Genomic DNA, 15,505 nt, shown 5'->3' with positions numbered 1-15,505 from the left:
GATCACAGTTAGGTTCTAAATATAACGCGTAATGCATTGTTAGTTTTAAGTATCTTAATATTCGCTTTGCAGCTTGCCAATGCCTCTCTGTTGGTTCTGCATTATATCTTGCTAATTGATTAATACAATAGGAAATATCTGGCCTCGACCAATTACTGATATACGATAGACTTCCTATTAAAGATTGATAAATTTCTTTGCTAAATACAGGACTTTGTATATCTCTATGTTTGAAATCCTGACTCATAGGAGTTCTTGCTGGCTTACATAACTCCATATTATAGCGCTTTAACACTTGGCTAATCTTGCTAGATTGAAACAGTTTATACCCTCTAGCAGTTCTTTTAATATCAAGACCTAAATAATGTTTAATATTACCTAGATTTCTTATCCGAAACTTATCCTGTAACAAATTAATAATCTCTGTTGCTTCCTGTTCAGTCTTCGTTATGATAGCAAAGTTGTCTGTAAACAAGAGTAAAAATGAAATCAAACCATCTTTCTCCCATTTAAAGAGACATTTGTCTGCTACACCTTCCAAAACCCCCATAGCATTCAGTTCTTTAACTACACACTTATTCCACTCAAACTCTGATTGCTTCAAACCATAAAGGCTCTTTTTTAATTTCCAGCAATCAGTTCACTCATCCGTTCTCACACCTAACAGCTTCTTCATATAAATGTTGTGACGTAAAGGTGTATGTAAATATGCTGTCTCAGCATCTATATGAGTAATCTGATAGTTATTATTCGCTGCCCACACTAGCATTGTTCTCAATGTGGTTGCTCTTAAACTGGGAGTAAAAACTTCTTTGTAGTCTCTTTCAGACTGCGCGAAACCTTGAGCGACTAAACATGCTTTATGGGTTACAGTTCCATCAACACCTGTCTTTAGCTTATAAACCCATTTACAACCTATTAACCTTTCTCCTGGTGGTAACTGAACATTTTCATATACATCTAACTCTGTTAAAGATTTGAGTTCTCTATTCATAGCCTCCTTCCATGCCATTCGATCCTTTTCAGGATACATTTTGATATCATCATAATTGGAAGGTTCTACATTTACTTGACAAACCACACTTGCTTGATACCTGTTGGGCAGATTTCTTACCTGAATAGATCTTCTAGGCAATATAGGACTCATAACTGGTATTTCATCTGACTCCTCCCCTAAGCCGCCTTCTTCTTTTACAGTAGATTCTACATTATCTATATCATCTTCATCAGGAGTATTATTGAACATTTGATTATCAATAATAACATTATCATCATTTCTGTAGATAAGCTTGCTCAAGCTTATCCCAACCTAAATGCTCCAGGAATTTTGCACTAGTGCTACAATAGATACTAGTGGTTCCTGGCGCCCAGAATCTAAATGATCTGTGGTTCGATTCATATCCTACAAAAAACATTTTTCTAGCTCTCTATTGTCCTTTTCGTCTTAATGGAGAGGGAATATGAATCCAAGCAGGAGCACCAAATGTATGCAAATAACTAAGATTAGGTTTTCTACCATGCCATAGTTTAAATGGCAATTCACCAGTAGATGAATTTACTATGTTGTTTACAACATGGTTAGCACACATTATGGCTTCACCCCATAGAGTTTCTGGCAAACAAGAATCTGCTAACATAGCTCTAGACATAGCTTGCAGTGTTTGACCTCTGCGTTCTACATATGTGTTGGGTTGTGGTCTATACGGGGCAGAACGTTTATGCTCAGTACCTGCCTCCTGCAACATATTCTCTAACCTTAGATTAGTAAACTCGGTACCGTTGTCTGTTACCAAGCAAACTACTTTATTTTTCTGTTTTCTCTCTACAAACTTAGCCAGTTGTTAATATGCTGAAATGTTTCAGATTTTGTTTTCATCAAGTAACAGAAACCATATCTAGAGAAATGATCAACAATGCTTAGTATATAGCAGGCTCCCCCTAAACTGGGTTGTTTAGGTCCAATTAGATCAGCAAACACCACTTCTAATGGTCTTTTGGTTTTGAATCCATTGACTCGGTTTGCTGGGGTTACTTTGCTTTTCTCCTGATTACAGGCATTACAGTTCAGATATTTAGTACATGGTTTTAACTTTATCCCTTCAGGTAATTCTACTGTCTTTTTCAATACCTTAAAATTCACATGTGGCTTCTTATTATCATAAACTGAGTTAGTATTAGCCACTATTGCTGGGTTATCTCTTAATACAAATAAATCATTTTCTAACATTGCAGTAACACATTTTCCATCCTTTTCGATTAAGCATTCATCTCCTCTAAAGGTTACTACAAACCCAACCTGTAATAATGATTTAACAGATAACAAGTTGAATTTCAGTCTAGGTATATACAACATTGGTAATTGTTTGGTAATAAATGAACAATGTGCAATACCTTCTCCAGCTACTTTCATTCTCCATCCATTGGCTAATGTAACATGTTGTTTGCTATTATTCAGTTTAACAAGCCTTTCTCTATTTCTAGTGATAGATTGTGATGCACCACTATCAACTACCTACAAATCATGGTTAACATTTGTAGAACTTGATATAGCTAAATTAACATTCTTTTTGGTTCTCTTTTGATCACCAACAGTCATTTTCTTTCCCTTAATACAATATTTAGCTATATGACTCTTAGACCCACAAGAAAAACATCTTTTAACAATGTAGGCAATTGAAGACAATTTTTCTTCCTGTGGTTGTCTCTCTCTTAGTTGTTCTCTGTCTTTCTTTCTTCTTGATTCTTCCAACAATCTTCCAGTTATGCCAGTCTATGTTAGTTCATCTCTGGTCAAAACCTCCAATGAAGAAACATAATCATCATAACTTTCATCCAAAGAAGAAAGAATAATGTAAACCTGTTGCAATTCTGAAAAAATAAGTTCCTTCTCACATAGCTCTTGAAAAGTTCTTGTCATAAACTCCTCATTTAAGAAGACAGGTTTTAAACAGTTTATGTGTAAGATGTATGTGAGCACCCACACTATCACGAACATATATTCTCTTCAAATTATTCCAACACCTAGCAGCAGAATCTTCACCACGAATATGGACTAGCTGCTGGTCACTCAGTGTCAATCCAATTATACAAAGAGCTCGTTCGTTTTCTCTAGTAATTTTGGCTAATTTCTTCTCATCTTCATCATTATCTGGATTCCATGCAGTTACATCCAGTGGATTATTAATTACATCCCATAGTCCTTCCCTATGCAACAGCAGGTGGCATTTCATAGACCAGGAAACATAGTTTGTTCTGTCCAACCGGGTTATCATGGATATACTGGATGACTGTTCTTGTACCATCTTCACTTGGATACTTAATAACAAACACAGCTGTCTGGATAAATTACTGTATCATTCACATCAACTCTCAGTGCTCTAGATATTTCTGGGTAACTCTGGGTAACTCTGGGTGGCTCTGGGTGGCTCTGGGCCCATAACCAATGTTAAGGATGTTGTTGAGTTACACCCGAAGTTGTGGTTTATAAAGCAGAGTACCATTAGAGTTTTATGCATGGAAACATTTTGAGAGTAATTGTGAATAACAAACAAACTGGGTTTTATAGTATTTTACTTTTAGGGAAAAGTAAAATCATAGTCCTTTAACAATCCAAGTCTTAGCCATATAAAGTGCAATATAAAATCAATCCAGGGATATAAAATCTTCTTACCAGTTTGTAGAAAAATACAAGGAACAATCAGGAACAATATAAAAACAGTTCAATAAATATCAGAAAGCAGTAAATAAATAATCATGATCAAACAATTGACCATAGAGAGAGATCAAAAAGAGTTACAGCGTAGCAGCAGGTAAAAATGGTGTAGTGTCCACACTAACCATAATTTAGCTCTCCTTAAATACATTTGCTACAGAGCTCAGCCAATCAGGATGCAGAATGACTCAGCACAGTTCTTAAAGCTACATAATACATTCACATAATACAAACATACAATGTTGGCTTATATATTTCCTGGCCCACCAATTAGGCAATAACCATTTCCTAATGAGGAAAAATAAAATGTGATACCTTGAAACAATAAATCACAGTTTGATAAAGTTGGATTTAACTTGTAAGAACTTTAAAATCATTTTCTACTTATAACATATTAAGTTGCTTAACTAAAATCTTAATTATTTCTGCACTAAATATCCCAGAACTGTATACATTTTTCAGGGAAGATCATATTGTTCTTGGAAATCCAGAGCTAATGGACTGAGTCTTTAGCACTTCATAACATAATGATGACAAAAGTAAAAGTAGGATATACAGAGACAGCTAGGGGTTTATTCTGTATACCCTCCTTGTCTACAGTTCTATCTAAAATAATCTGAGGTCACTGCCTTCTGTTTTTCTGTCCAAGTATACAGGCAGAGAGTGCATGCTGTTTGACTCTCCTCCTAAAGCATGTTTTACCTTCCTTGTGAGGTGTTTCTTGTAAAGAAACCTCATCTCTATTACAGTTCCAAAAGCTGCTTCACTAATTATTGTTCAGGTCAATTGTCAACTCTTGGGAATGAACACTTCACAGAACACTTCAACTTTCAACAAGGTTATTGGCACCAGTGACTGAAACAAATGACAGAAGACTTTTCATAAAGGAAAGAGTAAAATGAGAGTCTCCTAAGCAGCAATTTAAAGATTAGAGAAGAAAGCAGAAAATTTAGATAAAAGGTATCAGGAAAGTTCAGCCTATGTCACTAAAGTTTTTGTGATGGGCAAAAGGAAGGGACCTACAAGCAGGGCAAGAGCAAAGAACCTGAAAAGCTGCAAGTGACTGAACAGCTGCTGGGATCAACAACTGGTGGTGAGACACATTATTGTGCATTTATAGGGTTTAGACTAAGCAAAAGTCATTTGAAAAACTCTCCCACAGCTATACAAGAAATAAATCACAATTTATGAACAAAAAAAATCCACAACAAATTCTCCATCTACACACACACACACACACACACACACACACACACACACATATATATGTAAAAAGTTAAAATTTCGGGTGTTTTCCCGCGTCATTAAAAGTCTGTTAGTTGAAATGCTTAAAATCCTGGCTAAAATCCCAGTTTAAGTTCCTCCAAAATCAGAAGCTGGTAACAGCTTCTAAACTGAAAGTAGGGGCCTGATGATGACAAATTAGAGAGCTTGTTGAAACGTTGCCAAAAAGAAAACTTTTAAAGTGTTGGTTAGGATTTTAGCCAGAGTTTCAAAAGACCTTACAAAGTGTTTTGTTGGGATTTTGGAGGATCTTAAACTGGGATTTTAGCCAGGATTTTAAGCATTTCAATTAACAGACTTTTAATCACGTGGGAAAACACCTGAGATTTTAACTTTTTACATACACACACCCACGAAAACTTGAGAAGACAGATATATATATATATATATAAATATGATATATGTGTGTGTGTGTGTGTGTGTGTGTGTGTATGTGTACAGTTAATATTTCGGGTTTCTTCCCTAAAAGGGTAGAAGCGACGTTTTGACAGAATCTCATCTGCCATCATCAGGCTTATGTGAGGGGTCTTTTGCAGTAATTGCCGTTACTATTTCAAATCTGGTGCTGGTAGTCTGGGATGGCTCCACCTTTTCATTCTGATTGGTTGGGAGTCCCAGTCTGTGTTTATTGGCTTGGCTTCAGGTGTATGGTTTTATCTGTTGTTCAAATTAAATTAGCAAAGTACTGTATAGACACAACATCAAAACCATATTTTGCACAGATAGAAAGATATGGTCCATTCTGAGAAACCCTAAAGACAAAATAGAATTAGAAGATCAAGGCATATACGAAATCCCGTGTGCTTCCTGCCCATCAACATATATTGGACAGACCAACAGAAGAATGAGTGTGCGCATCGAGGAACACAAAAACTCAATACAAAAGCAATAACACACATCATCATTAGTTCAACACATAAATACAACAGAACATAATATTAATTTTAATAACACAAAAACAGTTGCAAAAATAGAACATCTCTATGGCAGAATAATCAGAGGCCATTGAAATAGAGAAAAGACCATATTGCATGAATAAACGTGATGACACTTCCCGTCTGCCTACTATTTGGAAACCTGCTGTCATAGATAGACGAATCTTAACACAAAATATAAAATAATAGATCAAGGGTTCATCCAAAGGCCTGTATAGCCACAAGTTCCAGCCAAATCACATTCCAGCTAGCCACAAAGATGAAGCTCTGCCACCTGGTGGAGAAAAACCGACCATACACCCGAAGCCAAGCCAATAAACACAGACTGGGACTCCCAACCAATCAGAATGAAAAGGTGGAGCCATCCCAGACTACCAGCACCAGATTTGAAATAGTAACGGCAGTTACTGCAAAAGACCCCTCACATAAGCCTGATGATGGCAGATGAGATTCTGTCAAAACGTCACTTCTACCCTTTTAGGAATATGTTCACAATTACATGGGAAGAAACCCGAAATATTAACTGTACACACATATATACCCATGAAAACTTACACACACACACACACACACACACACACACACATATATATATATATATATATATATATATATATATATATATATATATATATATGTGTGTGTGTGTAGGTCTTTGGTTATTCGGGTCTTCTCCCACGTAAAATTGGAAGTGTCTTGGCGACGTTTCGACGAAGTCTCATTCGTCATCTTCAGGCTGGTGTTCTCAGCTTCGTGCTTCCAGGAGCAATATATATATATAGTATTTTTAGAATAGTAAATATAAATGATAAGTTGCAATAGCTGACATGCTAACATCACCCCCCACTGATAAGCAAGCTAGGAGGGAGGAAACAGTAGGAAGCAAGCCTCCATCATCCAGCATGACAACAGGAAAAACAACACAACTGATTACAAATGGGAGACAGCTGGAAGGGCCTATTACACATGCAAGGGCTAAATTGATTAATGGCATATAAAGGCAGAGATCTCTGTAATGGTAATTTAATACTCTGACGATGTCAGCAGATGGCTGACGAAAGCGTAGTAAAATAAAATTTAAATTCCTTTAAAATTTTAAAATCTTAAGTTCTGGAGTATGTCTGCTTCTTTTTTTTACTAATATACATGGAACTCGTATTTTTAGAATAGTTTGTAGTGTGTGTGTGTGTGTGTGTGTGTGTGTATGTATAAATAAATAAATAAATAAATAAATAAATACATACATACATACATACATACATACATACATACATATTTTTCAGGTCAGCTAGAAGAGCCTTGCTGGTACAGTGGTCTAAGCACTCTGTTATTAACACAGCTGCCTGCAATTTACTGCTGGTTCAAATCTCTCCAAGGCTCAAGGTTGACTCAGCCTTCCATCCTTTCTAAGGTAGGTGAAATGAGGACCCTGTTTGTGGGGGCAATAAGCTGACTTTGAATAAATATACAAAAGTATGAAGGCTATTGCTTAATGCATTGTAAGCCGCCCTGAGTCTCCGGAGAAGGGCGGCATATAAATCAAATCAAAAAAAAAAAAAAAGTAAACCATGCATTTTGCATTATATGCAGATTCAGCTTTATGTCCAACACTGGTAGAATCCACTTCTGGATTCATAACAATTCTTTCAGTTGTACATGATGTATTTAAAACTTGGCAGCCTTGAATCTCTGAAAGGTACGTGGTTGAAAGCTGCTCCCTATTTTTTGCATATGTCTCCAGATTTAAATGTGGCACAGTGGTTAAATAACTATGTGAATCCAAATGCCCAAAGACTCATAGATCTGATTGCTTGTTTGACTAATTTACCAAATATTAAGCTCTTGGCAATAGAAAACAAGATTCTCATTAATTTTTTTTTAATCAGATTTATTGAAAGAGAAATGGTATTTCACTGCAGAAATCTCAATAAATGCATACTTTCACTTTATCATCTTGTTTTATCTATAACCATTTCTAAGTTTACTAGAGCAAGTACTTTTCAATTTTCTTGCTAACACCCATTTGATTGAGAGGGAAGATTGTCTTCCTGTATGTAATTTTTTAAGCAGATGTTCCAAAGTAACAATCTTTGATAAACCACTATCCAGTTTCAACTTAGTTTTCTTCATGGGTTTATTATTAATTAAATAAAATAAAACACCCACTTTCACTGATTTTAGTATCCTGACAGTGAGAAGGATTAATCACTGGAACGAGTTGCCTTCTGGAATTGTGGGTGCTCTATCACTGGAGATTTTTCAAGGAAAGATTGGATAGCCATTTGTCCAGGGTGGTGTAAGGACTGTTGCTTTGGACAGGAAATTGGTCTAGAAGACTTCCATGGTCCCTTCTAGCATTATGATTTTATATTCTAAGTGTATAGATCATAAAGTGAAGCAATTCTACACTTTTAAGCCTGTCCTTAATGCAAATCTTAAATTACCAGGACTGAGAAAGGTTTCTTTTGTATTTTCCTCTTTTTTGCCTGTCCATGGTCATGATTTATTAATAGCCCTTTTCTATATAACAAACTATATGTACTTTAGTTCTTAAACCCTTAATCATTTAAAAATAAATTGAAAGTAACGATCAGAAATGTCATATAATAAAATAGATGTACATATATTTGTATCCTCACTGTTTCCCTGAAATAAATAGAAGTAAAAGTTAAAATATGGGTGGGGGTGGATATTAACAACAATAACTGTGTAAGTAATACTTTTTCAACAACTAAATTAGCTTCTTCACAGGATAACAGAACTAAAATAAAGATTCTCTTTCATCTTCACACAAGTATTGGAAACCAATTCAATAAAGGCGAAATTATTTCATCAAGCACTACAATAGTTCCAATAAAGGAGAATACAACCCTATAAATACCTATGTATTTCTGGTTTGAAATGAGGGATTCTTAGTGCTGTCTAATCTTGGTTGTTTTCTTGCAGACATTTCATTACCCAAACTAGGTAACACGCACTGATGATGTTACCTGGTTTGGGTAATGAAACGTCTACAAGAACACAACTAAAGTCAAGTGCACAACTGTTGTAGTGAACAGTTATGCACTTCAATCATGTTCTATCATATAATATGTTGTCCTTCAAAACTCTCTTTACTACAGTTTAAAGTTACCAACAACTCTTCAAAATAGGTTTAAAATTAACCCGTTCTAAATTCTTGCAGTCACTGTTTAGTACAAAAAAAATATTAGTTTAAAAAAAAAAACAGACACCTTTGTGAATTGCTAAAACACCAATAAAAAGAAAAGAGGCTGTGTTCTAAAACAAAAATATATACTTAAAACCTCTAATTACCTGTAACAGTTAATTCTGTGGTTCTTCTGACAGAAAAGAGTCCATACTTTAATTCACAAGTGTAATTTCCAATATCATCTTCTATAACCTCCCGGATAACAAGAGTATCCTTTTTGAACAAAACACTTGGTCTCCAGGTTGTGACTTGGCATTCCTGTGCAAAGATAATTACAGTATTTTAGTAAGTATAGCCCTTGTATTTTTATTTGACACATCAGTTTGATTCAAAACCTGTAATCTTAAAAGCTTTTTTAAAAAAGTCTCAAAATCAGTACAAAGTTCATTGCATTGCTTGACAGGAAACTATTTTAGATCACATTTAAAACTTTTTCCTCAAACACATTTGGAAGAAAAATATACCCATCCACATAAGGACTTATTCATCTTTCATTTTCTTTTTCACCATTTCTCAATTTTCTTCCCTGGAATCATATTCTTATAACACTGAAATAGAAAAACTGCTTCATGGAAATATATAATTGCTTCACATATCCTTATGGAGAAAACACTCTTTCTCCTATTGGTAGACTCTTAGTTCTGCGAAACACAAATATATTTTAAAATATTTTTGAGTAGAAAATTTCTCATGGATGGAATGAGATGATATGGATGCACACAAATCCTTTGTCTTTTTTACACAAACATTTCTGTAGAGGTTTCATGCTCTCTGGCTTCTTATTATGTTGCCATAAATGCAAGAGAAAGATATTAAATTAGGGCTTCTCCTAAAATTTTTTGTATCTATGTATTTTATTGTTTGGCTGTTCACCACCCTGAGTCCTTCGGGAGTAGGGCGGTATACAAATCAAATAAACTAAACTAAACTAACTAAACTAAATCCCACAAGAGGATTAATGGAACAGCCAGGAATGCTTTAATGTGGTGTAAAAAATGTAACAGGTCCCATAAATACATATATTATGAACCATCAATAACTCTCAATAACAATAAAATGAACACAAATATCTCATCAATAAAAAAATGAAAAAAAATCTGAGGCACATGAAGAACAATTATAGGAAAAAACAGCTGGCCTCTTTTTCATGGGTAAGACATGTTTCATAAATAATTAAGACGTCCTGTGACAAGAGGCAGTACTCTGACCAATATGCTATCCAGCCACCCTATTTGCTTGTATACTGCTGTCTACTTGATCAGAAGTGTGAAGTATTAAAAAGGGAATGTATAAACTAATGATTGGGAAAGAAGGACCATAGAAGATCAGGAAGAAAAGAAGAGGAAATACAGGAAGCATAATCTATACTACAGTCATTCATAAAATAGTTATTGGCTGCTACATTGTTTTTGAATTGCTTAAGTTCCCATGGTTTATTTTTTCATTGCTGAGTCATTAAGTTCCAATAGTATTGTACTTGTTTGCATGATCCTTTTTAGTGGCTCTTCTTGTGCTGCTGTGGTTCATATCTGCTTCTAAGGTTTTCTCATGGTCTGACCTAGCCCTAATCCTAACCCTAATAAAAAGCATTTTCTTTGGGGATTTTGTTTTATTTTTATTAAGAGAATGAGGCAAATTTATTTATTTAAAATGATGCAATTGTTTCCTCTTCCATAGAAAATAGCTTTCTTTGGGTATGGCAACTGGATAAAAGTATATATTTAAAGAGGGTGACACATTCATTTATGGGTCAGGCATGTTGTGGGTGCAACAGTACAGTGTTAAATACCATCTACAGGAGCCAGGGCCTGAGACATTAGTTATTAAAATAAAAAATCACAATGTGTCCATCCTTGCAGCCTCACTTTTAAAACCTCAAGTATGATTTATCTTATTAATCTTTTGATTTTTTTTCATTTATGTTCAGAAATGTCTTGTTAGAAAAATATACCTTGGTTTTAAAGAACTATGCCACTATGTATTATGAATGTGTCTATTATCTAATTTCTGAATAACTGAATGTTAACATATTTTGTAATATATAAAGAATGCATTAGCTATGTATAAAATTGAAAATATAGAGACATTTCATTTTCAGTAACCAAAAAAATGACCTACTGCATTTAGAAATTTGTCCATCAAATATCACATTGCTTCTGTTATTTCCCCATTTTTCAGTTAACTTTTTCTAATTACCGTATTTTCTGGCGTATAAGACGACTGGGCATATAAGACGACCCCTGACTTTTCCTGTTAAAATATAGGGTTTGGGCTATACTCGCCGTATAAGACTACCCCTCTTCCAACGCACACCAAATAAAAATTAAAAAATATCAACTGGCTCACCCACAATGTAAAAGCAGCTGTGCTAGACCCAAAATGGCCCCTGCAACATGCAGGAACCTCACACAGCCACAAAAAGCCCAAAAAAACAACTTTCACACTTTACACACACAAAATTCTCACATCTCTTTGTGAGATTTTGTGTGTTTGTATAGTTAGAGTGAAACACTACAGAAACACACTAAATCTCAGAAAGCTGCGCAAATATTATTTTATTTTATTTTATTTTATTTTTATTTTTATATGAAAGCTAAATTTAAAAGTTCCTAAACTTTAAATGGCTAGGTCTAAGAAAGAACAATTAAAAAAAACCTCAATTAACTATTTTTTTTAAAGCTCCCAAAGGGGAAAAAAACTTACCCAATAGAACAGGGGTCTCCAACCTTGGCAACTTTAAGACTTGTAGACTTCAACTCCCAGAATTCCTCAGCCAGCTTTGTTTTGCTGGCTGAGGAATTTTGGGAGTTGAAGTCCACAACTCCCTGCCTGCTTGATTGCAGGCTTGCTGATGGAATGGATTCAGGCAAGCGAAGCAAGGCAAGCGTTGCAACTAGCAGCTAAGGTAAGCAAGCTGGGGGGGAAAAACTTTTTTCCTTTTACATGGCTCTGGCGATCCCAGCTGAGTTGCCTGATTAGCAGGCAACTCAGCTGGGATCGTCAGAACTTGGTTCACCAGAGCCATTTAAGGCTCGTCAGAGCCTTTCAGGCTGGTCTGCCTGGTTATGGGAGAACGACACCCGGTGTATAAGATGACCCCCGACTTTTGAGAAGATTTTCATGTGTTAAAAAGTCATCTTATATGCCAGAAAATACAGTACACTTTTCAAAATCTTATGAAGCTGTGTATTCTATGTATAAGTAAAATTCAGATACTAGAAATGGAGCAAAAGAAAACGTGTAATATTTTGTTCAAGATTTTTAACGTTTCTTACCTTATACCATAAGATTTCTGGCTCTCTATATAATATTAAAAATTCCTGTATGTCGGGGCATGAAATTTCTTTGCTTTTGCTAAGTTCAGCTTTTTCTAAATATTTCATCTTTGAATTGTAGCACAGACCAGTGTCATTTTCACCCACCGTCAGTGAAATGGATACCTTCATACAATAGGTTGAATTTCTGCCATGGAACAAAATACAAATAAGAAAAAATGGTTAAAAACAGCATTAATTTCCCTAAATGCAGTAATGTGTTTTCAAGCATAACAGGAATTTTTTCAGTAAAATGTGGCGGCGGGGGGGGGGGGGGGAGACATCCAATTTCAAATTCTTATTTAATTTAGAAGAATTAGTACATTTCATTTACTTTGCAAAAAGAATTACACTTCAACATTTCCTTAATTCTAATTATGGCAAGACAAGTTCCTGCATGGAGAGAATAAAGTTATAAAGCCAATTATTTACTAATCAGTATTAACATTTTAATGTTCCTATGATGATCAAAAACTACCACAACAAACTCTTTACAGCTGAACTAATCAGTTTATAGCAATATATTTTAAGCCTTCCACATTCCTAAGTCCTTCGGGAGTAGGGCGGTATAGAAATTGAAATAAATAAATAAATAAATAAATAAATAAATAAATAAACAAACAAACAAACAAATAAATAAATAAATAAATAAATAAATAAATAAATAAATAAACCTTCGCACGATAAACATGAAAGTTAATTCATCTATTCGTTACATTATTTTTTTTGAATGAAGCAATAATTAAAAGAAATATTCCCTATAACGTTTATTTTATTTATTTAAATTTAGTTACCACCCATCTCATTCTCAAAGTGATTCACTTAATAACAGAGAGACTTGCTTAATAACAGCCAATGTAAATTGCAGCCATATAAAAATGCCACCTACTCATTTATTATATTCCTGTACCTCTTTACTTTCAATTATTCTGCCCAAGTGGCTTAAGTATACAGCACTTTATGGTAATATAAATGAGAACATAGTCAAAACTTCCATGTTTTTATGTTCTACCTGACCATTTTCTCCTACTTATGCAGTTTCATTATGTTCACAGAGAATCTGGAAAAATGTGTCTTGCTTCTCTCAGTTAGATGGTGCTGAAATCTTAATAGTTGTTGCAACAATCAAGCTTATGTAATCCTTGTATTGATATACAGTGGGGCAAAAAAGTATTTAGTCAGCCACCAATTGTGCAAGTTCTCCCATTTAAAAAGATGAGAGAGGCCTGTAATTGACATCATAGGTAGACCTCAACTATGAGAGATAAAATGAGAAAACAAATCCAGACAATCATATTGTCTGATTTGGAAAGAATTTATTTGCAAATTATGGTGGAAAATAAGTATTTGGTCACCTTCAAAGAAGCAAGATTTCTGGCTCTCACAGACCTGTAACTTCTTCTTTAAGAGGCTTCTCTGTCCTCCACTCATTACCTGTATTAATGGCACCTGTTTGAACTTGTTATCAGTATAAAAGACACCTGTCCACAACCTCAAACAGTCACATTCCAAACTCCACTATGGTGAAGACCAAAGAGCTGTCAAAGGACACCAGAAACAAAATTGTAGACCTGCACCAGGCTGGGAAGACTGAATCTGCAATAGGCAAGCAGCTTGGTGTGAAGAAATCAACTGTGGGAGCAATAATTAGAAAATGGAAGACATACAAGGCCATTAATAATCTCCCTTGATCTGGGGCTCCATGCAAGATCTCACCCCGTGGGGTCAAAATGATCACAAGAACGGTGAGCAAAAATCCCAGAACCACATGGGGGAACCTAGTGAATGACCTGCAGAGAGCTGGGACCAACATAACAAAGGCTACCATCAGTAACACACTACGCCGCCAGGGACTCAGATCCTGCAATGCCAGACGTGTCCTCCTGCTTAAGTGATACTGCCATTCAAGTGGAGGAAGGGGGGACTTGGATTTGATTTACTAGCATGGCCTGTGTTATCAGATATTTTACAACCTATATCCTGGCGCCAAGGAGGCCTGAGATTCCCTTTACCTGCAGGAATTTATATGATAGCCATGTGGGTTGTCTCACTTTAAAGCAGTGGTTCTCAACCTTCCTAATGCCGTGACCCTTTAATACAGTTCCTCATGTTGTGGTGACCCCCAACCAGGGGTGGGTTCTAAATTTTTTTACTACCGGTTCTGTGGGCATGGCTTATTTTGTGGGCGTGGCTTGGAGGTCATGTGACTGGGTGGGTGTGGCTAGCTGGTCATGTGACCGGGTGGCCATGGCTCTATGTATAGGGACTACTCAGAGGGCTGAAAAAAGTCATTTCTGACATGTCCTCGCACTTTTGACTGGTCCTCACACTTATGACCATCCTCACATTTATGCCCGTGCAGCATTCTTAACAACCATGTCACTCATTTCACAACTGCTTCTCTTCACCATGGTAACAAGATAGGGCAAAAATGTAAAATGTGAGGACAGTCGTAAGTTTGAGGACTGGTCAAAAGTGCGAGGACCAGTCAAAAATAACTTTTTCAGCCCTCTGAGTAGTCCATATGCATAAAAGGATACAGCAATAGAGAGGGATGAAGGAAGGGAAGGGAAATTAGAGTAGGAGTGAGGGTAAGAGAGGGAGGAAGAGAGGAGGAGAAGGAGAAAGGAAGAGGAAGTAGGGAGGAGAAGAGGGGGGGGAAGAGAAAGTAAGAAGGAAAGAAAAGAGAGAGGTGGTAGGTTTGAGGAGAAAGATTGCTATACAATAAAAAAGATGAAAGGGAAGAAAACCAACCCCAAACAAATATAAAGATATTTAGATAAAGAATGAATTGTTAAACTTTAAAGAATAAAAGAGAACAAATATGAATAAATAGCAATAATTAGAAACACACATACAAACATACAATGTATTTTCTTTGAACAGAGTATTTGGCCGGTTCACAAATTTAAACGGTGTTTAGTCATTTCAATTAAATTTACAATTTCTATATTTCCTTTTTGCCATATTTATTCCTCATCTATTTTTTAAAAAAACCAATATTACCCTTCATCCTCATCTCTAATCTTAATCAAATTCAATTTTTCCC

At 35.5% G+C, this 15,505-nt stretch overlaps 1 protein-coding gene across 1 annotated transcript in view; it reads right to left on the bottom strand.

Moving 5' to 3' along the window:
• IL1RAPL1 (interleukin 1 receptor accessory protein like 1) overlaps nt 1-15,505 on the bottom strand; it is a 924,197-nt gene that overhangs the window by 685,495 nt on the left and 223,197 nt on the right. The window contains exons 2-3 of the mRNA XM_070944181.1: nt 12,418-12,604; nt 9,247-9,400 (exon numbers count right to left, since the gene is read on the bottom strand). Of these exons, the coding sequence (XP_070800282.1) occupies nt 9,247-9,400; nt 12,418-12,604 (341 nt within the window). The remainder of the gene's footprint in view (nt 1-9,246; nt 9,401-12,417; nt 12,605-15,505) is intronic.

The sequence above is a fragment of the Pituophis catenifer genome, unplaced genomic scaffold (assembly GCF_029215685.1).
Source record: "Pituophis catenifer annectens isolate HBS135680 unplaced genomic scaffold, rPitCat1.0.hap2 SCAF_4, whole genome shotgun sequence".
Classification (NCBI taxonomy): domain Eukaryota; kingdom Metazoa; phylum Chordata; class Lepidosauria; order Squamata; family Colubridae; genus Pituophis; species Pituophis catenifer.
This window is presented reverse-complemented; position numbering and strand designations above follow the sequence as displayed.